Source organism: Vanacampus margaritifer, chromosome 19 (genome assembly GCF_051991255.1).
Source record: "Vanacampus margaritifer isolate UIUO_Vmar chromosome 19, RoL_Vmar_1.0, whole genome shotgun sequence".
Taxonomy (NCBI): Eukaryota; Metazoa; Chordata; class Actinopteri; order Syngnathiformes; family Syngnathidae; genus Vanacampus; species Vanacampus margaritifer.
Window position 1 is genome coordinate 9,796,944 of NC_135450.1, and position 26,257 is coordinate 9,823,200.

At 36.7% G+C, this 26,257-nt stretch overlaps 1 protein-coding gene across 3 annotated transcripts; it reads left to right on the forward strand.

Annotated features, from left to right (window-relative positions):
* Nucleotides 1–4,238: 4,238 nt before the first annotated feature.
* Nucleotides 4,239–26,257, forward strand: dusp10 (dual specificity phosphatase 10). 3 transcript variants are annotated; one of them, XM_077552795.1, is made up of 5 exons: nucleotides 4,239–4,426; nucleotides 7,122–7,192; nucleotides 13,550–14,343; nucleotides 18,398–18,766; nucleotides 20,134–26,257. In XM_077552795.1, the coding sequence occupies exons 3-5, from the start codon at nucleotides 13,596–13,598 to the stop codon at nucleotides 20,397–20,399; spliced, it is 1,383 nt and encodes a 460-aa protein (XP_077408921.1). In that variant the 5' UTR covers nucleotides 4,239–4,426; nucleotides 7,122–7,192; nucleotides 13,550–13,595; the 3' UTR covers nucleotides 20,400–26,257. The 3 variants fall into 3 exon arrangements, with proteins under 3 accessions (XP_077408921.1, XP_077408922.1, XP_077408920.1); XM_077552796.1 differs by having other exon boundaries at nucleotides 7,127–7,192; XM_077552794.1 differs by lacking the exons at nucleotides 4,239–4,426; nucleotides 7,122–7,192 and adding an exon at nucleotides 12,411–12,945.

Below are 26,257 nucleotides of genomic sequence, written 5' to 3' on the forward strand. Positions count from 1 at the left end.
AGCCACCAACAAGCCAGTCATTGAAATCCTTCTACCTTGCATTGAATCTGTCTAATGGTCACTTTTCATTGCCCGACCTCAATCAAAACGCTGCTCTTTTTGTGCCGGCTTTGGTTTAAGCCAGCTTTTAAATGTGCTGTTTGTGTAGCTAGCTGTGTGTTAGGTCAGATTAACAAATGTTAAGGCCGGTGGCGGTCTGAATGACAGCATTAACTAGAGGACAATGGGAGCGTTGGACAAAGGCCTTTCGCGACCTGTCTGACAGCTTGTAGCGTTGATGTCATCCTCTGACTCAGGGTGTTGCCGCCGTCTCTTGTCACACTGGACGCTCGCATGGATGACATCACCAAGTGACACACGTCTCTCACCTCTTCTCTTTTCTTTTTTTTCCTACTTTTCTTAGGTCAGTAATGACTTCATTAGCGTTCATGTATTGTAGCTTCTGTTCTGTCACCCAAAAAAAGAACATGCGTTATTTCAGTATAAGAAGCGAATAGGCCGTTTTTTTTAAAAAGTTTTTACTACTCCCGCCCTTGTTTATATGCATGACTAGTAAACTGTTCTTCATGTGTGAATTCAGCGGACTGACATTTGAACGCAACATTAATGGCAGCCTTACACTCGATGGTAGTGGCGCTGCACGGAAATGACAAGGATCAAGCCAAGATGTGCACTTGAGGGAACGATGGACGATGATAGCAGTCGTTTATACGCTCACGCAGAGCATTTGCCTGCATGATAGCAAATCTAATTTGTGCTGGGTCAAAGCAGTATGTAAATTTACCCTTTAGGGTTGATATCATGTTGCTGATGATTTTTTTTTCCCCCCTTCAGATTTATGGCAGGTTTCGATACATTTCTGACGCGATTAACTCATTTTACTGCCATTGACGGCTATGGACGTCAAAAATTAATTTGAAATATTTCTACTATTAGTTTTACATTTTTTTTCCCGCTTTTGTTAACAGGAGTATATAAACCTAGGTTTTTTATTTATTGTACATTTAGAACAGAAATTTGTGATTAATCGTGAGTTAACTAGTGAAGTCATGTGATTCAATTACGATTATTTTTTTTAAAATAATCTTTTCTTTTCTTTTTAAATCGCGTCAGGTGATTAATTTTTTTAAATTGTAATTAATTGCATGACTTCAATAGTTAACTCGAATAACGAATAGAAATTGGTAAAATGAATATTTGACGTCTATAACCATCAATGGCAGTGAATAAGTTAACTCAAGAGTATGAAATTCTATATATTTTTTATTGTACATTTAGAACAGATATAAAATTTGTGATTAATCATGAGTTAACTTGTGAAGTCATGCAATTAATTACGATTAAAAAATTTAATCGCCTGACACGATTTAAAAAAGAAAAGATTATAAAAAATGTTTTAATCGTTTAATCGCCTCACGCTCCTAATTTTTAATAATCTTTTCTTCTTTTTTTTAAACCGCGTCAGGCGATTTTTTAATTGTAATTAATCGCATGACTTTAATTGTAACTCACGATAAACTCTTTGACTGCCAGACGTTTTCAGAAAAGGGATGCCGTGGGTGCCAGCCGATTTAAGCATTTTGACTGATCTTTCAAGGTCCACAGAAAATTATGTGTTTGGACTATGGAAACTACTACCAAATGAAAGATTGGACTCTCATCTTCCATCAGAAAAAAAAAGTTTGTTTCTACCTTCTTCCGTTTTTCAGTAATCAACAATAGAAAATGGTTAGTTTCACCTCTGTTTGGAAACAAACGTCTTTTAACGTCTTTGGCACTCCTCCATAGGATTTTACTAAACGTTATTTAACGTTTTTGGCAATCAAAGAGTTAATCACAAATTTTATATCTGTTCTAAATGCACAATATTTTTTTTCCCTAGGTTTTCATACTCTTGTTAAGAAAAGTGGGGAAAAAATCCTAAACTAATAGAAATAGTTCCTATGAATTTCTATAGCCGTCAATGGCAGTGAATGAGTTAATCGCGATTAATTAGTTTAAAAAATTGTAATTGTTTGACAGCATTGTTTGAGAGCAACCAGGGCCATGTTGCAACAAGCCTTATGAATAATGATGGAACTTTAGCTATATTCTAATGCTAATTGCTGCAAAACGGAAACAGATTTTTCCTGATGAAAGAAGAGAGTCTAATCTTTCTTTTGGTGGGTTCCATGTTTTTATAGCAATAGAACACATATTCTGTGGGCCTTGCAAAATCTGTCAAAATCCAGTAAAACAGCTGGGAGCGAAGGGGCTTGCTTCAGTGGAAATAGCTGGGAGTGAATGAGTTAATTTATTAATCGATTAATTTTGACAGCTCTAGTAACATATCATTTTATGAACACAATAAACGTGATTTTTTTTTAACGCACGTTCCACAATGCTAAAACATTCGTTATTCACCCGAGTTTTTAATTTGTGCTATTCCATGCACCTGCTGTCCGTCTCTATCCCCCCATCTCTGTCATAGGAAGTGAAGCGTTTCACATTTCTGACAGCTTGCGTCGAATTTTCTAGGGAGTTAGTAGTCTGAACAGAAAGAACAGCGGCTGCAGAGACAGCAGAACAAGACTGAAACAGCCCATCAAAGTTACCCAATCGCACTTTACAAGTGATACAAAACATTTTTTTATTATTTTGCTGAGCTAGAGTTGCAATATTGTCCCCTGCGTTCATTTGCAATACCAATCACATGTCCCACGCATGCAGCAGGTGACCCCCCCCCTGTTCGTAGAAACGGTTGCTATTTGCATGCGATTAACAACGGCTGCTTGGGGTGTCATTTGTTATTTATATGTAAGCCGTGTGTTTGTGTCAGAGGTGGAAGGCAGCAAGTGTTTTCTGATGAGCTGGTCTGTTGGAGCGCAGTTAAATCCGCCGTATTTTTTTGTTTTGTAAACACGTATTACAGTGTTGTCACAATACCACAATTCTGCCATATGCATACTGAAATGACAAGATGGCAAAAACCTTAAGCAGTAAATCCGGTCAAACGTGGACTTTCAAATCCTTCGTGTTTTTATGAATTCAAAATATTACAGGTCAATGGAGGATATGAATGAAACTATTATGCATCCATCATTTTCTATACCTCAATTTAACTCATTCACTGCCATCAAGTCATACAAATAAAAAAAAGATTATTAAAAATTTGCGTTCAAATTTTTAATCGTAATTAATCGCATGACTTCAGTAATTAACTCACGATTAATCACAAATTTGATATCTGTTCTAAATGTACAATTTTAAAAAAATCTAGGTTTTCATACTCTTGTTAACAAAAGTGGAAAAACATGTTAAACTATTAGAAATGGTTAAAATGAATTTTTGACTTTTATAGCCGTCAATGGCAGTGAATTAATTAAAAAAAAAAAAAAGAAGTACAGAAAAGATTCTTAAAAATTCGGGGCTAAAATTTTTAATTGAAAACAATCGCATGCCTTCACTAGTTAATTCATGATTAATCACAAATTTTATACCTATTCTAAATGTATAATAACAGTTTTTTTAATATATACATATATATATATATATATTTTTTTTTACTTTCGTTAACAAAAGTGGGGGAAAAAAATGTTAAACTAATAGAAATAGTTCAAATGAATTTTTGACGTTTATAGCCGTCAATGGCAGTGAATGAGTTAATGAACCTAATGTTTTTTTGGAATGTGGTAGGAACCCGGAATACAACCACACATGAGCAAACAAATCTCCAATTTCATATATTAGGGCTGTCAAAATTAAAGGTTAACACTGGAGAATTATTTAAAAATTTTAAAGCATTCATGATTATTTTTTATTCAATTGTATTTACCGTACATCCTGTGGCAGGAAGATTGATAGCTTTGAATTGTTTCTATGAGAAGAATATAAAGAAAAGAAAGTAAGATGCCTGCAAAGCTGAGTCTGTTTTTAATCGTTTTGTCGAACAATTATATTTAACAGGAAAAGCATTGCATTCAGATCAAAAAGTCTTTTTAAATCAAAATCTACTTTCTATATGATGATTTTACGCGATACAGTATCAAGCTTTGTGTGAAGAAGTAAAAAATGCGATTAATTACGGAATACTGTGTGATTTAGTTAGTTAAAAAATTAAAATAAAATAAAAAATAAAATAAAAATGTATTTGTCATACAATGATAACGTAGTATAAAATACAGTCTATTGAACTACCAGCAGCACGTTGTTTACATTAGTCATTTGTTTTCCTTTTCAACAATTCGATCACACCCGTGCTATTTATATTATCCGTTTGATCAATAACTGATGATGCCACAAGGCTTTGTTGACAATGACACGTCAGTAAAGGATAAAAGAGCTAATCGTCCCTATAAATTCTTAAGCTGCAGGTAATCGGTTAGAAAGGACACGACAACGGCTGCAATTATTTGCGGTAAAGAGAAGAAGCTGAAGGATGTTGCTGGTATGTGATGACTATTATTTTTTTTTTAGTTATGTAGATTTAGTCTGTGCTGTTAAATGGAAATACAAATGTGTTGTTTGGTGAGCATTATACAGCGGTTAGTCTAACTAGTAATTCCAGACGATAGTTCTCTTGCGTCTTTGATTTAAAGTTACCAAGCTAACCTTACCTGTAGCAACAGTTCTGTTAGCGTCTTAGGCGCTACATTGGCAGCTAATTCAACACATCAATACAACGGTCTAAACGACAAAGAATGATATCGTACGGCAGATGTTTTGATATGATCACTTATATACAACGTGAAATTTCACAAAATAACCGATTTTGGCTTCTCTTCCTTAAACACGCGTGACTAATAAACAGCTTGAATCAAACACATGTAGCATCTTGTTGGAGAACTGTGTTAAAGGACTTCTACTGTAAAATGCTGAGTATCATTTCATGTCTTTTCTCGTACCGGGATACCGGACAACCCTGCGGTGCTGGCTGCGGTGGTATAAATATCATCAGACATCGTCTAATATGCTCTAATTCCTCATCTAATCCAAAATCATGATTAATTGGTCTCCCGCCGCAGGCAGAGTGACAATATTTGCTTTTCTTGAAATCGTTTCACTCCAGACGAAGCGTTACATCGTCATATTGATGGCCAATATCAACGATATAGGTTGCAACATATGCACCTTTAAACGCTGTGATCGTTAGCGATACAATATTTACTAGTTGCTAGGTAACCACAGGGGTGAAGGGACATGCCACAACGTGATTGAATAATAGCGAGAAGGCCAGCTCAGCTCAGGGTAATAAACAGGTTTGTCGTTAATTCCGAGATGGAGATGTTATGGTAAGACGTTTGCCTTGCTCATCTGCCTTCATGTTTTATAACCATCATCAAGGGGGAGTGCCAAAGGGACAGTCTTAAGACGTGGAAGGCTTGAGGTTGACGAGAAACAGAGAAATCCACTCTCGGCTGTTATGTAACCGGCGAAAGCCAGGGAATAATGAGGTCGGAAAAATGTTCATCAATTCTGTTTAAGCGTTTTGAATCAATTATCAAAAATATTGTACAGTACTGGAATTGCTGTATGAGGTCTGAGGTCACCCTGGGAACAATGCATGTTTATACACAATGTGCTTCATAATTAACTCATTCACTGCCATTGACGGCTATAGACGTCAAAAATTTATTTGAACTATTTCTATTAGTTTAACATTTTTTCCCACTTTTGTTAACAAAAGTATGATTTTTTTTTTTATATTAGAACAGATATAAAATGTGTGATTAATCGTGAGTTAATTAAGAAAGTCATGTGATTCATAATTAACTCATTCACTGCCATTGACGGCTATAGACGTCAAAAATTTATTTGAACTATTTCTATTAGTTTAACATTTTTTCCCACCTTTGTTAACAAAAGTATGATTTTTTTTTATATATTAGAACAGATATAAAATGTGTGATTAATCGTGAGTTAACTAGGGAAGTCATGCGATTCATAATTAACTCATTCACTGCCATTGACGGCTATAGACGTCAAAAATTTATTTGAACTATTTCTATTAGTTTAACATTTTTTCCCACCTTTGTTAACAAAAGTATGATTTTTTTTTTTTTTAATATTAGAACAGATATAAAATGTGTGATTAATCGTGAGTTAACTAGTGAAATCATGCGATTCATAATTAACTCATTCACTGCTATAGACGTCAAAAATTTATTTGAACTATTTCTATTAGTTTAACATTTTTCCCACCTTTGTTAACAAAAGTATGATTTTTTTTTTAATATTAGAACAGATATAAAATGTGTGATTAATCGTGAGTTAACTAGTGAAGTCATGTGATTCATAATTAACTCATTCACTGCTATAGACGTCAAAAATTAATTTGAACTATTTCTATTAGTTTAACATTTTTTCCCACCTTTGTTAACAAAAGTATGATTTTTTTTAATATTAGAACAGATATAAAATGTGTGATTAATCGTGACTTAACTAGTGAAGTCATGCGATTCATAATTAACTCATTCACTGCTATAGACGTCAAAAATTAATTTGAACTATTTCTATTAGTTTAACATTTTTTCCCACCTTTGTTAACAAAAGTATGATTTTTTTTTATATTAGAACAGATATAAAATATGTGATTAATCGTGAGTTAACTAGTGAAGTATAGGTATAAGCGATTAATTACGTTGAAAAATTGTAATCGCCCGATGCCCTTTCTTTAAAAAAAAAAAACATTATTAAAAAAAATAAATAAATAAATATTGTTTTAAAAAAAATAAAAGATTATTAAAAATGAGGGGCATCGGGAGCAAATTTGTAATCGTGATTAATCACATGACTTCACTAGTTAACTCACGATTAATCACACATTTTATATCTCTAAATGTACCAAAAAAAAAAATTCTAAAAAGTCTAGGTTTTCATACTCTTGTTAACAAAAATGGAAAAAAATGTTAAACTCATAAAAATAGTTCAAATGAATTTTTGACGTCTATAGCCGTCAATGGCAGTCAATGAGTTAAGTTCCATTTCCGGGTTCTCTGGTCACTGTCACATTTTCCCTCTTTGGCTTGCCACCATTGGTTCCCATTGGAACACATATCACAAAAAAGCAAAAACAAACACACGAGAGGAAGACTGAGAAAATGGTTCTATTTACATGCTCATTAACCTTTTTTTCTTCTCAGAACAGATACTGACGTCTCGGGTGAGGGGATGCATGGCAATGGGTCTGGATTCGGAACTATTTTCACAAAATGTAGGTTGAATTAATAATTGTACGGCCAGTGAATCGTTCGACCTGGCATATGGTTGTCTAGTAAATGTGTTTAGTTTTTTTTAAAGTGACTTCTCAGTCCAGTTTTCAAATGACAATTACATCTGTCAAGTCCTTAGACAAGTTTCACAGGCTCAAGCATCCGTGATGCCAAATGGCGAGAATCTTAAGACGACATACAGTGACAGGCTGTTGAATGTTTGGCAGTGTCCCTCCCGTCTTGCTTTTTGGTGAACATGTTGGTTTTCAGGCTGTTGGGATTTCAGTAGGCCCATCTGTGCCTCATACGTCCCCTCATACTTTCCAAGCATCGATGAAGTGCTTCACTAGATAGGATGGAGTACCGCAAGCAAGAGGCTAGTCAATTACATGAAATACTAATTCAAAAACATAAAAAAACGTTTCACCCGTTCCCAACCTTACTCAACCCCCCCCCCCTTCCCCCCGCACCACCGACCTCCCCCCCACCCCTGCTTTGAATGTGACATTATGTCTGCACCTTGTCAAAGTCAGGAAGTGGTTTGCGTCTTCTGGGCCAGCAAATAACACGTCGGCATCAGTCAGATTTTCCACGGTTTGAAAAAAAAAAAAAAAAAAGAAAAGAAAAAGAAAAAAAGCTAACCACTTTGACAGTATTTTACTTCATTTGTCATGATCTCATATTGGTGTGATCTCAAAACTGATATAGAAAACCGCATTCAGTCATATTTTCCACTGGCTGACATTTCGGCGAGCGCAATGCGGTTTGAGCGCTTGCAAAAGTCAAAATAAATAAATAAGCAAATTAGGGCAAAATCTCACTGAAAATGAATCATGAATGACTTGCAAGCATCTGACCGTTTTTTTTCTTCTTCTTCTTCCCACTGTCCATTACATAATTGTAATCCCACATTGAACTAAGTACATCTGTTGTGTCTTATTTAAATCAACAGATCATTTGAGGGAAAGACGGTGAGGGGAAATACGCAATATTGGCAAGATTTTAGAACATGTTAAAATTTACAACTGGATATTAACTGATCAAATCATAAATTTTGCTTTATTGTATGCGTCCTTGATAAAACATTTAGCGTCCGACGTTAGCGTAATGTTGAGTTTTGCTAACTATAATTCTTGCTGCTCCTGTGACCCAGCATTATATTTCTTTCTTAGCTACATGTTGTTAAGTGAATGCTGAATGTACACTTCAGAATAGGACAATACAGGATTATGTTTTCTGTTTAACGTAAGCCTAACAAAACCAGTCATACAGGCACAACTGGGTGAATTTACATAACTGCTCGGCCGTGGGTCTCGACGCCTTGTTTCAAAATTGCCAAACAATCACCACTACTACTACAGGGTCATTGAAGGCAACTAAATTTATACAAGCGCTTTAATTAAGTGCATTGGTTTGTATTAACTCATTCACTGCCATGAATTCATAATTTTTTATTTATTTATTAAGAATTAGGGTCAACAGGCGATTAACATTTTTAATTGTAATTAATCGCAAAAAAATCGAGGTTTTCATACTCTTGTTAACAAAAGTGGGAAAAAAAATGTTAAACTAATAGAAATAGTTCAAATGATTTTTTGACGTCTATAGCAGTCAATGGCAATGAATGATTTAAAAAAAAAAGAAAAAGAAAACATTATTAAAAATGTGGGGCGTCAGGCGATTAAAATTTGTAATCATAATTAATCGCATGACTTCACTAGTTAACTCACAATAATCACTACTTTTATATCTGTTCTTAATGTACAATAAAAAAATTCTAGGTTTTCCTATTCTTGTTAACAAAAGTGGGGGAAAAAATGTTAAACTAATAGAAATAGTTAAAATGATTTTTTGTTGTCTATAGCCATCAATGGCAATGAATGATTTAAAAAAAAAAAAGAAGAAGAAAACATTATTAAAAATGTGGGGCGTCAGGCGATTAAAATTTGTAATCATAATTAATCGCATGACTTCACTAGTTAACTCACAATAATCACTACTTTTATATCTGTTCTTAATGTACAATAAAAAAATTCTAGGTTTTCCTATTCTTGTTAACAAAAGTGGGGGAAAAAATGTTAAACTAATAGAAATAGTTAAAATGATTTTTTGTTGTCTATAGCCATCAATGGCAATGAATGATTTAAAAAAAAAAAGAAGAAGAAAACATTATTAAAAATGTGGGGCGTCAGGCGATTAAAATTTGTAATCATAATTAATCGCATGACTTCACTAGTTAACTCACAATAATCACTAATTTTATATATGTTCTTAATGTACAATAAAAAAAATTCTAGGTTTTCCTATTCTTGTTAACAAAAGTGGGGGAAAAAATGTTAAACTAATAGAAATAGTTCAAATGATTTTTTGACGTCTATAGCAGTCAATGGCAATGAATGATTTAAAAAAAAAAGAAAAAGAAAACATTATTAAAAATGTGGGGCGTCAGGCGATTAAAATTTGTAATCATAATTAATCGCATGACTTCACTAGTTAACTCACAATAATCACTACTTTTATATCTGTTCTTAATGTACAATAAAAAAATTCTAGGTTTTCCTATTCTTGTTAACAAAAGTGGGGGAAAAAATGTTAAACTAATAGAAATAGTTAAAATGATTTTTTGTTGTCTATAGCCATCAATGGCAATGAATGATTTAAAAAAAAAAAGAAGAAGAAAACATTATTAAAAATGTGGGGCGTCAGGCGATTAAAATTTGTAATCATAATTAATCGCATGACTTCACTAGTTAACTCACAATAATCACTAATTTTATATATGTTCTTAATGTACAATAAAAAAAATTCTAGGTTTTCCTATTCTTGTTAACAAAAGTGGGGAAAAAAATGTTAAACTAATAGAAATAGTTCAAATGATTTTTTGACGTCTATAGCCGTCAATGGCAGTGAATGAGTTAAAGAGAAATGACCGGTAATCTGTATCTGTTTTTGAATGGCACATTTACTGGCTTGGTTTATTTAGCCTAGCCGCTAATTTACACAAGAGCACCCACAACATTATGGTTGCACGATATAATCAAATCTAGTACAGTAGCTAAATCGTAAAAGCAAAAAAAATCTTTATACAGTGCTGTATCCTTTTCCACCAAACTTTCAAAAATATATGAATCATTACGATGACCATACCATTGGATGATCAATAAATACCATTACTTGTGGGAAAAGGTTGACTTACATAATTGAAGTGGTCTGCTGGAAATCAAAGCTTTGTCACAATGCAGATGTTCAATCTTGGATTTACTCCAGATAAGTAAAATAATACGTCATATAGAAGATTTCATCAAATTTATTTGTGGATGCTTTCCAGACTTTAATATTCATGGATACATCACAATTATTATTTTTGTCTTTTTTTCATATATGCTTGACCTGACATCGACCAGAAAAATAAAAAATGCAAAGCAAGTAAAAGAAGAAGAGCTGGCAATCCAATCTCAATAGGCTTGTGTCAATTTATAAATAAGTGCACAGTGCACTAATAATAGCAGCACTAATAAATGCCCTGCATTGTTTCGGGTTGCAGCTGAGGATAAAACGAGAGCTCAGAGTATATTTGGGGTTTAGGCCGGAAAGTCCCACCCAGCATGCGGTCTTTCATATTTCACTATGAATTCAACCAAACGGGCTCTTGCTTAATGACGTGTCTACCAAAGACATCAACATTGTTATCGTTAACCCTTTAGTTGCTTTAGTATCACTAAAAAGTCTTGTTAAGTTGTATTATTTGGTTCTATCAGTCACATAGCATAGATGCCTTATACCCATAAACATTTTTTTTTTATGGTATTGCTTCCGTTGTGACTGCTTTTCTTGCTGCAAAAGAGTCGTTTGAAAAAAAAAAAGTAGGGCATAAGGATCAGAAATGAAAAGTGGGAATAAACAATACCAAGCTTTTCTAAAATCGAATCATGTGTTGTTTATTCTCTCAAGCCACACATTCCTTTCACATAACTATTTTTTGAAAAGTAGATCAAGAAAACCATAAAACTACCAGATGTCAGCAAAGGAAAATATGAATGAATATTTCATAATGCGTATTAGCTCCTGCAAAGGCACCACAGGACTATAGAAAACAGCTTTTCAGTCAGTAGCATATGCGTTTTTTTTTCTTGTTTTAGTTAAATAATTACATTACAGCAATAACGCATAGCTCATGCAATGCAAATGATGTTAGCACATTAGCATGAACAAAGCGCTGTGACCAAACAGCTGTATGAAACCTTATACTGTGTGTCGTTTTTATGTGTGCTGTTAAATGATGCCTGAAGCAAAACTGTTTCAGGGTGGCCACCTTGAATTTGTATCAAAAACAATTACGGTACTAAGAGCAACTGCTGATGGCAATAGTTGACAGGCAGCTTACATGAGGAAGTTTACAGTCACTATTAATAACTAACGTCATAAATATAGGTCAGCATACACACTAAGGGGAACAAGTATTTAATTTTGGTTGCACATGGTTAAAATGTGATAAACTGATGCAATTTCCCCCCCAAAATAATCTAATTATATGTTAGTCTAATACATTTTAATCACATGCAACTAATGCATTTTTTTCTAATTAAATAAATCTGAAGTCGTCCCCCCCCCCCCCATACAAGTGCATCTAAATTAATTAGAATATGGTGGAAATTTTCATTTATTTTAGTAGTTCAATTCCAAAACTGAAGCTCGTGTATTTTATAGATTCACAAAAAAAGGACATAATGCATTTTTTTCCCCTCAATAATATTTTGGCGATGGCTTACAGGTGGGGGGGGGAACAACAATAATTACTAGATGCAGTTAAAATGATTTTAATAGAAATATATATAATACTTTTTATTTGAGCTACTTAAAAATGTACTTGATACTTGATATTCTAATGTACAGTATATAGGTAGACCTTTATGTTATTAAAGATGACTTGAGTAGTTTTACATTTTCTAATACTTTGCTCATAAATTTTATATTTTTTTTGGGGGGGGGGGTACATCTGTGTTAAATCTGAGATATATTTACACCCACTATATGATATTGTTCTGAAAACAAACAGCGTAATAAGAAGGAAAGTAACAGATTTTATATAGTAGTTTTAAATATAACACTTAAACTATGAATACATTTAATTTATACTGTGGAAAAAGTTATTGAATCATCTCCACGCCTACACAAGGGGACCGATACTATTCAAATACATTTAAGGCCTTATGGAAACTTAACATTTTGAAACTTCCTTTTTGACGAGCATCGCATGAACGCACCTCCGCTTCTGTTTCCACATTGCCAAGCAGCACGTGAAAGCACCGCATCATCTTCCTGGTTTCTCAGCGTGATTGCTGATTGGCTCCCCGTGACATCATCGCTACGCTTACATGCGGCTGAAGGCAGTTTGAAGCCGTGGTTTTAAAGCGACAGACACTCCCATCAGCTCCCCCCTCACCCAACACCCCCCCTGGCTCGGAACCAGACGTCCCAACTAAAATCCCTCCCACTGCAGGGCGGGACCTCATGTACCCAAAAGATGCATTTAATATTAATGAAGTCGCGAATTGGCTCCGACTCGCGTCAGTCCTGCTGTGCGACTACTGGAGGCTGGCGGACTTCCTTCAACATTATTTCTCGGTACCGGGGTGAAAGTAGCCCCAAAAAAAATGTTGCCGAGCCACTGCGCGGGCACCGGGTGAATGGAGGCAGCCCTGCCATCGAGCGGAGATTGTGAATTACTGAGCCAAAGACAGCAAAACACACACCGGTAAGCAGAAATTCAACGCAAGTTTGGCAATTACAAGTTGATGGAATGAAGACGGTACCGCGGGGATTTCACGTCTTACAATAATTAATGATGCCAACTACGTGCAACCATTAGTGATATTTTGTGATGTTAACATGTTTCTTTTAGACTTTATAACGTCAGCATTGCGGATACTTTATTTTATTATTTGAATGTATTGTAGTGGACGATGCTTACAAGCTCATCTCACGTTATATTCAAAGCACGTCCTCATGCCGAGTTTCTTGAATGAATTTGCCCATGAATGATTTCTCCGCGTTGGGAGGATGACCACGGCAGGCAGAGTGTATGTGTATGCAAGCATGCATGGCGGTGCTCCTTACATAACATTCCAGGATGACATGCCCTTAAAAACGCACGCATTTGGAAGGAATTTAACGTCCATCTTTACAAACTGCAGTGTTGCAGTATTATTATTTTTTTGGGTGTTATCTAAGATGTGACAGAATTGGCCACATTAAAAAGAACAGAGATGGATTCAAATTGAATTAGCCTGAAGTGTTTGTTTTTGTGATTAGTTTGGGTGTTGCCACTGATTCGCAGTCTGCCTTGGAAATCTTTTCAGAGCGGCGTGTTGAGTTCTCCGTAGACGTCCAGCCCTCGGCCTCCCCATGCCTCCATCTCCCCTCGACGACAGAATTGTGGTGGCGCTGCCAAGGCCGATCCGACCTCAGGAACTCCGACTGCGACTGGACACCAGCTACCTGGACTCCATCGCCTCCACCAGCAGCGACGATACGGTCATCGGCGCCACCGTGGTGAAGATCCGGGCGACGGCCAATCTTGTGACGTATATGCCCTCATCCAAAGGTTCCACGCGCACCTTGTCGTGTGGATGCAGCAGTGCCAGCTGCTGCTCGGTGACCACCTACGAGAAGGACAGCCCCAGCCTGAACCACAGTCAGGTGAGCGCCAGCAGCCCCAACCTCAGCTATGCCGGCAACCACGAAGCGCTAAGCGCCTGCAGCCTCGCCCCGGGCGCCACTGTGAGGGTCATCCACCCCAATGAGCTGGCCAAGCGGATGACCTGCTGCCCCATGGGTCACCCCGTCGGGCCCGTGCCGGTCATCATCGACTGCCGGGCCTTCACCGAGTACAACAAGAGCCACGTCCGGGGGGCGGTGCACATCAACTGCTCGGACAAGATCAGCCGGCGGAGGCTGCAGCAGGGAAAGATCACCGTGCTGGACCTCATCTCCTGCCGGGAGGGCCGGGACTCATTTAAGGGCATCTTCTCCAAAGAAATCGTGGTCTACGACGACAGCACCGCCGACCCCGGCAGGCTGGCGCCCTCGCAGCCTCTCCACGTGGTCCTGGAGTCGCTGAGGAGGGAAGGCAAAGACCCCATCATTCTCAAAGGTGAGTCAACCTGGCAAATACAAACGCAATGATAGGCTGGGGGGGATGGAAAGGAGGGGGGCGTGGGGGGGGGCTTTCCAGCATATTAAGGGATAGAAAGTGCAATTTCATGGGCTTTAGTTTGACTCTGGAGGCACTAAATCATTCTCGACGTCTGAGAGCAATGAGCGGTGTAGCGGCGCTCGGAGCTTTAGCGCCAATATAAAGCGAGATGAAGCCGTGAGAGGTTGCGTAATAGCGTGCAGTGTTTGTGCAAAGCCTGTTAAACTCTGACCTTTATTGTTCTGATCAGCTGACCTGGCCTGTAGGCAAATTGCTTGCTCAATCGTGTGCAACGGCGCGGCGTAAAAAAATGACCTCACGTGCACGTTTACTAGCGTTGACATAAATACAGTGTGAGTGCTACGCTAGGATGGGAGAAGCAGCTGTTGCGGCAGTATGTTGATTGGCTGCCATGTTTTACATCAGGGGTGCTCAAGTTGGGTCCTCGAGAGCCCACATCCAGCCTGTTTTCCCTGCTGCAGCACAGCTGAATCTAATGATCAGCTAATCAGCAAGCTTTGCAGAAGCCTGATGACCATCCCGATCATGAATCAGGTGTGTTAGTGGAGAGAAACATGGAAAACAGGCTGTATAGGGGGTTCTCGAAGTTGAGCACCCCTGTTTTACGCCATTGCCGTGTGTGTGGTCCGAAGCGGGATGTTGTGTCTGGATCAAGGCTGTGTGAGTGATGTCACGGCCTCATTTTGGGAATGCTGACGATTGAACGTTTATGCTAAGGCTGCTAACCAAAATTGTTATTCAGGGGTCACCAACATGGGGTCCACGCGTGCAAGGTGGCCCCTCAGTAGTATCCTGTGGAGCTGTTGTAAAAAAAAAAAAAAAAAAAAAAGGGGTCACAAGTGATTGGACGTTGTGATTTCCTAGGAATGTTGTCGGAGTGAGTCTGTTTACTCAAGTGGCCCTGAAGTGCAATACGTAACAATTAAGTAAAAGACAACAGAAAAATCTGTAAAACAAAGAACAGCAAAAGGATAACTTTTTTTTTTAACCAGCGAGTTGCTGTCGCCAATCACAGCCAGAACAAACGGTCCTCCAGGCAACACCCGGTTTGAGCGGCGATTTCAAGTATTTGTGAGGGGCGGAGCAAGAGTCTGACTTCCTGTTGAATTTTCCTTTAAAAACACAAAAATAATCACAAACAGCAAATAAACAAAAAAATCGCAAAGGCAATTAAAAACATGAAAACAGAAACAAAAAAGATAATCGCTAATTGTTTTGGATTTTCTATTGTGATTAGTTTTTTTGTTTTTCATTTGTTGTTTTAATTAATTTTATTATTATTTTCATTTTGGTGTTTAATTTGCTGTTTTATTTTGATTTTCTGTTGCAATTAGTTTTTTTTTGTTAATTTGCAGTTTTGTTTTTGTGTGTTTTATTTTTTGTTTTGGTTTCAGATTTTCTTTTGCAATTAGTTTTAAAAAAATTTTTTATTTGTTTTTAGCTGCTGTTGCGATTACTTTTAAGATAAGAGTTATTTAAAAAAAAAAAAAAAAAAAGATGGACAATAAATTGAATCACTAATTGTCAAAAATGTGCCAAAAAAGTAAAGTTAAAAAAAATATGATAGGGATGGAAGAGTACTGATACCTGGTATCGGCTGATACCCGGCCTTATTTCAAAGTATTGATACTCGTGACGGCTCTTCTGGCTGTTTTGTGATCAGGAATAGAAAATTGACAATTCATGTAAATTTAATAATAATAATAATAATAAAAAAAAAAAGCTATATTGTGATAAATGTCATTTTGGGGTGTGGGTGGGGTTATGTATCAAAAGTACTTGAGGTCTTGGTGACTCTCGAGGGTTGAGTGTAATAATTTGTATTTATTTATTTATTTATTTACTATGCGATCTGGCTCCGGAACTGCAATTTTTGATGAATCCGAAGCACCTCCATCTTTAGTGCAGCAAACCACATGATTGCGTGTCTTACGGCAATGACTGCCTGACATTTTCATCTCATGAACTATTTGCACATGCCTCCATCTCATTATTTTTTCACAGGCATGCAAATGTTCTGTACGGCTACACTGGCGCCGCTTTCATTGGCTACACTGGAGGCAACTAAATTATATCCCGGTTGACCGCTTTTTGACCCCGCCTTCAACTAATCAACTATTCTCTATCTAAGACCCGACACGGGACGTAGGACACTCAGCTGCCTCCGTTTTACCACGTTTTCTCTCAGGCCACAGAAGCTTCGCTCATCATTGGCGATGAGATTCACACGAGGCTAAAATTAACCAGGAATGTCGGGTTTTATGAAATGCGCTTTTAAAATATTTGCTGTGGATTGATGCGTTGCCCGCGCTTCAAAAATGAAATGCATCAGGTTTGCGTGTTCTCTTCTGCCCATGCCAGGATGTGAGTGGATTCAGTTTTGACCTCCAATTTAATGCTAATGCTAAGCAAACAACAGCTAACTCGCAAGCTTTTTAGTGTACTGAAACCTTGTAAACATACAGGATGTTGACATTATTTTATTTTAATTGACATTGCTTCAATTCAAACATGGGAGTTTTTAGTCTGGTATGGTCAAACTCTTTCAAATTTTTATTAGGTCAAGCCTCCTTAAGCATGCTCAAACGACCAATCATGGCTCAGCTTGCGAACACCACATGATCAAAAGCAGAACACAGGTGAGCCGTGATTGGTTGTTACCTGTTTCCTGCGCACCTGTGATGTCATTTTCAAAATGTGTTTATAAAGCTATTAATTGTAAATAATTTTTTTTTTAAATATGACCTGAAAATGGCTAAATGAGTCAAGTATCTCTTTATGAAAGCAGGTCTAAGTTGTGGCGCGAGTATTTTGCGTGATTTTGGTGGATTCACTCGAGGTGCAGGCAGGCAGGTTCTGAGCTCCGCGGACGTGTGTGGTATCGTATTTCATTCATAAATATGACGACGGTGCATCAAACCCTCTAAATTAGGGGTGCTTAAAAAAAAAAGATGTCAGCCTATCATTCAAATGCCCCAACAACTCCGAGCCTGCTCTGACCTCTCCACTTTCAAAAAAATAACTCAAAACCCATTTGTTTATAGTCACTTTTAATGTCTAATGTTTAAAATTATGAATGATTAGTTTTGTACTGGTTTTAATTTTGTACTGATTTCATGTTTTGGACTTTTATAAGCGTTTTCGTACTGATTTTATCCGTGTCCTCGTTTTTTTGTTTTTTTTACTTTCTGTGAAGATATACAAAATAAATTCATTATTATTATTATTACTAATAATAATAACAAATAAGCATTAAAAAAAAGTGCTGAGCTGTATCACCTGCCCTGAATTTTAGCTCATTGGTAGTGCTCTGCGCTCACAAACTGGAGACATGGTTGCCATACAAGTTCAATCCCCAAGCGGAACAAAAATTAATAACAAAAAAAAAAAAAAATACAATAAATAAATAAAAACATAGAGACTTAGCACCTCACACATGCTGAAATTACAGGGAGAAGCCGCTTCGGAAACAAGTCGACTGTTCACTCCCACAACGGCGCTAATACAAATTTCCGCGTGCATCTAGGAAAATACCAAAAGACAAAAAAACTCAAATTACACTCCAATTATTGACGTTGTGGTCAATCTATTGCAATAGTATTGCCTATTTTGCAGTTGACGTATGATATACGACAACAATAAAGTCACTCCTCACCTGCCCAAGCACCAAAAGGGGAAGCTGCAAGGCTGTGCCGTGACCTCACATTAAATCATACATCAACTATTGCTCTGTGAACAATATGTGCACTGACTGAGTGTGCATGTGTGTGTCTATTTCCACACTACTCAACGGTATTACGGGTGACAGGTGCAAACCGGTTATATAGAGGTCAAAAGTTCAGTTAGCGGCATCATAAAAATGGAGTCTCTATTAGCTATTGTAAAGTTTCCCCTCTTAAAATATGCTAGAATATGCTTTAAGCAAACAAAGGCTAAGAAGAGATTATGTCCACATGTATCCAGATTTTCATTCGAACCCTTTTGTTTACAGGAGGCCTTAGCTGCTTCAGGCAGAGCCACGAGAACCTGTGCGAACACTCGCTGCATCTCCACGAAGGGCCGGAATCGGGCGCGGCCGCCGGCCTCTCGGGGGCGCTACCTCACACCCTGCCCTCCACTCCGGACATCGAGAACGCCGACGTGACGCCCGTGCTGCCCTTCCTCTACCTGGGCAACGAGCGCGACGCTCAGGACATCAACTTGCTGCAACACTTGAACGTCGGCTACGTCCTCAACGTCACCACCCACCTGCCGCTTTTCCACTATGACACGGGCCTGTTTGTCTACAAGCGCCTGCCCGCCACCGACAGCAACAAGCAGAACCTTCGCCAGTACTTCGAGGAGGCATTTGAATTTATTGGTAGGAAAACAAATCTATTTTGCGATATATTCAAATATAAATAAGTCACCTGTCACAATGATCAACTTCCATCCATCCATCTTCTTCACATTTTGGTGAAAATTTGGATAAAGGTGCAGACCTTTACCTTAAGTCAGCTGGGATAAGCTCCAACTCGCCCATGATCTTAGTGAGGACAAGTCCAATAGTAAATGGATGAATTTTCTTTGTATTTTTAATTTTAAAATTTTGGAGTCCATGTTTGTTTTTGATAATAAAGCCACCATTATTAGCGCTTTTACAATTAGGAAAAAAATGGGCATTGGTATCGGTGTGGGATTTTTTTGTTTTGTTTTGCTGATCCCCCTGCCCCCATTTTTGTTTCAAATTGACACGTTAAAACTTTTTTAATTTTGCTAATTTTTTCCTTTTTCAAATTTTTTTTTTACTATTATTATTATTATTATTTTTACTTTTTTCACAAATGAACACATTACAATTTGTTGATTATTTTCTGATTGATTGATTGATTTACACTAACTTTTTTGCTGATTTTTTTTGCTCTGTTGATGTATTTTTTTTTCTTCAGATTTTTCTCTGTTGATATTAAGGCCCGACTGATTGACCAATATTCACTCTTTTACAATCTGCAAAAATTGGCATTTTATTTTTGCTATCACCCCATCCCACCCCACTTTTTTTTTTATTTTACAAATTAACACATTACAACTTTTTAGATTTTTGCTGATTTCTTTTTTTTAATATTGAAACTTGTCGATTATTTGAGTTTTTTTATGTATTTATTTGAGGTGAAGGCCTGACCTAATAATCAATATTATCTCTTTTAAAATCAGAAACAAATTACCAATTTTTTTCTTTTTTGTTAATACCCCCCCCCCCCCCAATTTATGTATTTATTTATTTTACAAATGAAAACATTACAACTTTTCGAACTTTGGCAGATTTTAATCCTTTCTAATTAAAAATAAATAAATTAACACATTACAACTTGTTGATTATTTAATGATTTTTTTTATTTTATTTTTTACAGATTAATGTATGCAATATTGGACAAAGACAATCCCATTCAAATAAACGTGTTTACGACAAAATAGTGGAACTTATAAGTTATTGCTATCAAACTGAAGGTCCGGGGGCCAGATCGGGCCCACCACATGCTTATATATGGCCCGCGAAAACAAATCCAAATTGAATTCCATGATCCTTGCTAAAATGTGTACCAAAATTTCAAATTGTCATGAGTAATAAGTGATAAGGTTAACATTTTTGCATTCATTTTTTTTTGGTCAGGTTTTTTTTTTTTTTTTTTTTTTTACAGTAACTTGAACCAACCGCTCAGGCACTGATTTCATCATGCTGTGTTTCAGAGGAAGCACACCAAGCCGGTATGGGCCTTCTGATCCACTGCCAGGCCGGCGTGTCCCGCTCCGCCACCATCGTCATCGCCTACTTGATGAAGCACACCTGGATGACCATGACGGACGCCTACAAGTTCGTCAAAACCAGGAGGCCCATCATCTCCCCCAACCTCAACTTCATGGGCCAGCTGCTGGAGTTCGAGGAAGACCTCAACAACGGAATCACGCCACGGATCCTCACGCCAAAGCTCACGGGTGTGGAGACCATCGTCTGAAGCGCTCCCATCACTCATTGAGCGCGGAATGTGAGTAAGACACTATATATTTTTTTTCTCCAATCTCTTCCCCCGCCCTTGCTCGTCTCGGACTGTGCGCAGCGCCAAAGCTGTGGGTCAGCAAAGCTTGTGGGTCAGAACTGATGAGAAATGCCAAAATATCCCGACGGTTTGGACCTGGCCGACGTCCCGGGAGGAGAGCGCGGGTTGAGATGTTGAGACGGAGGGAGAGCGAATGTGCTCGCTTGGAAGAGTTCCATGTGGGACTGCGGAGGAGCAAGCGTGAGACAGGAGAAGTTCACACTTCGCACTGTGACACACATGTTGGCGGGGCTGGCCATTCGTGTTGCCAGTCACAAAAAAAAATAAACAGTTGAAGACATGTCTGGTGTGTTAATGTTCTATTTTTATACAGCGGTGACCATTACAAGCCCACTATGGCTTACTGTGCAATAATTTCTGAATGGAATGCAACTTTGATCTTCTGTGTATATATTGGAAACATTTCCAGCTCTTTGCTGAATTTTGGTGTCATGTCATTCATACCGTTTGCTACGGTGCATTTATGTTTTGGGTACAATACTTATTAGGGATGGGTGCTCAATTTGCAGCCAGGTGTGTTCTACATTTTTCATCATTTGAGTCAATGCAAGATTAAGAACCATGAATAACACGCACCCATGTATAATATGCACCCCACCGCCCTACTTTTTTCAGACCAGTACAAGTACTCAACTTCAGAGTAGTCACCGATACCAAGTACTGATACTAGCAGTACTTTTGATATATAAAATCCTCCCGCCCCCCAAAAAATACATAATTTCAAAGAAAGACATACATATCCCAATATGGTATTTTTCCTTAAAATGGCATAAAATTAACGGCAATTTTCTATTCTTGTAATTCTTGACTCAACTCTTGAAGTCAACGATATCGATACCAAGTACTGATACTGCTAGTACTGATACCACAAGTACTTTTGATTTACAGCCCCCCACTCCCCCCCCCCCAAAAAAAAACAATGACATATATTTTTAAAGAAGGAAATATATAAAGAATAAAGCCAATACTGATATCAGCCGCCATCGCAAGTATCAATACCTTGAAGTACTGTTATCGATATCAACCCATCCCTACTTTTAATTGTCCAACTGTTTTTAAATCTTATATTTAATTACAGTACATGAAGCATATTGAGTTACATCGTGTATCAAAATTGTACCAGTATACATCTAAATGAGGAAAAATTATGTTTCTTATTAATTATTGTTATTCACTCTATTTTGCAGTAATTCAACCAAATTATTGAAATGAGTATTATTGCATTATCATGCCCATCCTTAATAGTTATAGGAATGTGTTTTTTAGCAGTGGTTCTCAACCGTTGTCACCCTGGCACCTGCATTGTTGTTAAATCGGGATTCACTTATTGAGATAAAGAAAATGTATTGTTTGAAAATAGCCACCGATAATGTAAAATGCTGTTTCAAATGAGTTTAGCCTCCAGTCAAAAGCATATCGCTAGCCATGATGTTAGCTACAGTAGCTAGCTAGCTAGAGGCTAAGAGCACATGGCACACTTCCAGTCCGGTCTTCGTACGCAAAAATGCAAATACAGCAGTACCTTGACTTTAAAGGTTGAGTTTTCAGAGTTCTGCTTGATATTTTAATTTTAATTTGTTCCTAGACATATATTTTAACTCATTCACTGCCATTGACGACTGTAGACGTCAAAAATTCATGTGAACTATTTCTATTAGTTTAACATTTTTTTTCCATTTCATTAAATTTTTTTTATAAAAAACTATATTTTTTTATTGTACATATATAACAGATATAAAATTATCATGCGATTAATTACGATTAAACGCCCCTTATTTAGATTTTTTTTTTATTAGGCTCATCAGGCAATTTTTTTTTTTTTATTGTAATTAATCACATTACTTCACTTGTTAACTAACAATTAATCACAACTTTTATATCTGTTCTAAATAAAAAAAAAATAATAATTAATTAATTAATTAAAATTAAAATTCTAGGTTTTCATACTCTTGTTAGCAAAAGTGGCAAAAAATGTTAAACTAATAGAAATAGTGAAAATGAATTTTTGACGTCGAAAGCCGTCAGTGGCAGTGAATGAGTTAACATAAGAGCACTTGTTAAGTTAAAGTACTTTTTTTTTTTATTACTAGCAATCTGTGACCATGTTTGGTTCCCGGACCACCAGTTGAGAATCACTTTTTTTTTTTTGCCAAATTCAACAGAACCACATGCACATTAATGAAAAAAATAGCTTTAGACCCCAAAAAAAAAAAGTATTTTTCTTAGCAAACAGCGGATCGCCACGGCAACAGCGTACACTGAACACGACATAAACTGAACATAAAACAGGGCTACTGGTGATATTTTAATGTAACAGAATAGATGATTTTCGCTGCCTGCTTTTCTCATCTTTTTTTTTTTCTCCTCTTCATTATGCTAGCTGTATTGTTATTTGTCCTGACTTGAGTGCGTGGCTATCCTTCCCAAAATATATTTTAACCGTCATATGATGAGCTACGGTAATACATGGTAGCAGAGGTGAGGCGCCCACCTCAAATGAACGCACCCTTCCCCCCGCCAACTGCGGCGTGACCTTTCAACCCTTGACACTAAGCTACAGCCGAGCGAGCATTTCTGCCTCGCGTAGGCAAAGTGTCGCTTTCACGCGCTGTTTCTAGTGCCTCGTTCAATGCCTTAACTCTCGCCTCACCAACCGGGCCTGCGCGCGGCAACGTTGCTTGCAGAAGATGATGCGGATCATAAATTTATTGCTATGCAGATTTACGAAAATGAGAATCTGACTTTGTCGGAAAAAAGTAGTGCAGTGTAATTGGAAGAAAAGTGATATTTCAACAGGTGAGCAATTTTATTTTGAAGGTATGAAAATAAAAACCAATTTTGTGGCAAAGGGCCATTTTTGGCAGCTATCTGCCATTGTTTGGAGATTTTGCTGCTGGAGTCACACTCTTATTGCCATTTCATGTAAAATTATTTCAAACCCTGTTGCTAGATGTGCTAAGACTTGACGAAAAAATAGGTTACAGTTTGGCAGGGTGCGATATGAGATTTTGTCGGTATGATAACCGTGAACAAAAACATGGCAGTATCACGGCATTAAATTTACAGCTTTAAAATGAAATATTTGGGTCAATACAAAACAATATTTACTATAGAAGAAACATTTATCATGTTAAGTTCAAATAAATATTAACATTCTTCCTCCCCCCTCCGTTATTAACTCATTCACTGCTATAAATTCATTTGAACTATTTCTATTAGTTTAACATTTTTTCCCCCACTTTTGTTAAGAGTATGAAAACCTAGAAAAAAAAATATTATACATTTAGAACAGATATAAAATTTGTGATTCGTGAGTTAATTAGTGAAGTCCTTACAATTAAACATTTTAATCGCCTGATGCCTCTAATTTTTAAGAATTTTTTATTTATTTTTATCTTTTCTTTTAAAAAAAATAACTAGTGAAGTCATGCGATTAATTACAATAAAAAAAATTAATCGCCTGAAGCCCCTAATTGTTAATAATCTTTTCTTTTTTTTAAATACATAAAAATTAACTCGTGAAGTCATGCAATTAATTACAATTTTAAAAAAAATAATCGCCTGACGCCCCTAATTTTAATAATCTTTTAAAAATATATATTTTCTTTAAAAAAATAAAAATTAACTAGTGAAGTCATGTGATTAATTACACTTACTTCACGAGTTAACTCACGATTAATCGCTAATTTTATATATGTTCTAAATATACAATAAAAAAAAATCCTAGGTTCTCATACTCTTGTTAACAAAGTGGGAAAAAAATGTTAAACTAATAGAAATAGTTAAAATGATTTTTTGGACGTCTATAGCCGTCAATGGCAGTGAATGAGTTAATGAAACAAATTAAATTGGAGGCAATTAAATTCAAAGAGTTGACTCATTTACTCAACTCTGCAAGCAGCCAATCATTGTGCCCTGCTTAAATGTCCCGTTAAAAAATAAAAGCCATTATTAGCGGTTATTGAAACTGTCAAACCAGTGATTGGTCAAATTTTGAGTTAGTGACTTTGGCTGGAAATGACGAGAAAGTGGCAAAAAAGACTACGATGATGAGAGTTACTGTTTATGTTAAAAAAGAAAAATAAACACCAAAAAAAACTGCTTATGTCTTTAAGACTTACTTTAAATACAAACCTTATTGTCTTAAAAATAATAATAATAATAATAATAAAAAGACTGCATTAACTAGAAAAAAAATGAATGTCTTTAACCACTTTATTTATCATTTCCAGGCAGAAGAACAAATACAACTTGGCCAACTCAAAAATGTGACCAGAATGAATCATTTTGAGCTTAACTGTATGTAATTGAGTCATGGTAAGATTAAAAAAGATAAACCGTAAATTCAACTCTATGCTAAAAAGCCCAAAAAAAAAAAAGCCCACTCACAATGTTTACCCTCAGCCTACTGCATCTAAATTTTCACACTCATTGAGTCATTGTGCATCAGCTTTTACTTAACTTCCCTGGTTGGGTCATTACTGGAGATGATGATGATGATGATGGTGAAATAGACTTTAAAAGGAGAATACTGAACGCACTGACATTCTGTTCGTGTGCTTCTCCCCGCTTGTTAGGATTTTATTTGCATGGAAAATGATGCATAAATAAAGCGCAGGGATGTACAGTGCTTAAAAAATGTATTAGAACAGCTGTCACTAAAAATAGGTAACGGATAACATCACGAATGTGGATTTTTTATTTTATTTTATTCCAGTTGACCGTTTTGAATAGGAAGAGGAATTTTATACCAAGATGTGATTTGGCTGAGCGGTCAGAAATTTAGGGTCTGATACATTTGGCGAGCGCTGTAAATGTATGAAAGAAGTTCCATATTTTCCTGGCGAAAATCCATGCTATGCAAATGAAAACGTTGCAGGTTGTTTCTACAAACTAGTCTTTGGCGCATGAATGAGAGTTTGCAATCAGTGTGGTTGATGATTTTTTTTTTTTTCTCTCTCTTCAATTCAAGTGTGCTGACGTGCTCACGTGTATCATCGTGTCTGTCAACTGGTGCTGTGTAACTTGTAACCATTTAGCACGTTTGTAGCTTCTGCATTTATCTTCAGCGATTAGCCTCGGGCAAAAAAAAACAACAACAAAAAATGCCACCTGAGCCAATGTTATTTACGAATAATGTTTTTGTTTAGCGACACATGGCTTTTTTTTTTTTTTTTTTTTGTATGCACTGATCTATAAGACAAATGTAAACAGTGTAGTGTTCAATGACGCATGCCATTGGCTCCTGGTGTGTGAAGGACTTTTGGAGTCCATCTGGTGCTGTCTTTATCCCACAGTGCTTTTCATTATTTTTTTAATTATTGTGGTGTCCATAGCTTGAATTTTCTCTTCCTGCATCACAAAATATTATCGAGTCTCTGCTTTGGGCTCAGAGGCTCCGTTAGAATGATTCATAATTCTGTATCTTTTTCTTTCTGTCTCTTATTAACTGTCAAGAATACAGTATACAGTACAATATGTGAATATATATCTATTTTCTTTGTATGCGTACATTATGACTATTTTTGCACTGACCTATGGACAGATGGATTTATTTTTCTCCACAAAGGGTGCTATTATATCGGAGGCCTTCTCCCTCACCTTTTTTTTTTTTTGCATGACTTGCTCTAAATTCTTCAACTTGTCTGTCAACCGTCTACTTCGACCACTGCTACTCCTCCCAACAGTTACCACTGAAGCACTGTAATTTTGTAATCTCTACTTGTGAGCTTTGAAAATAAACAGGGAGGCTTCGA

Excerpts from the sequence above, each read along its gene's own strand:
- dusp10 (XM_077552795.1), top strand. The coding sequence starts at position 13,596 with ATGCCTCCATCTCCCCTCGACGACAGAATTGTGGTGGCGCTGCCAAGG. Across the intron at positions 14,344-18,397 it reads AGACCCCATCATTCTCAAAG|GAGGCCTTAGCTGCTTCAGG; the intron begins GTGAGTCAACCT and ends TTTTGTTTACAG. Across the intron at positions 18,767-20,133 it reads GGAGGCATTTGAATTTATTG|AGGAAGCACACCAAGCCGGT; the intron begins GTAGGAAAACAA and ends GCTGTGTTTCAG.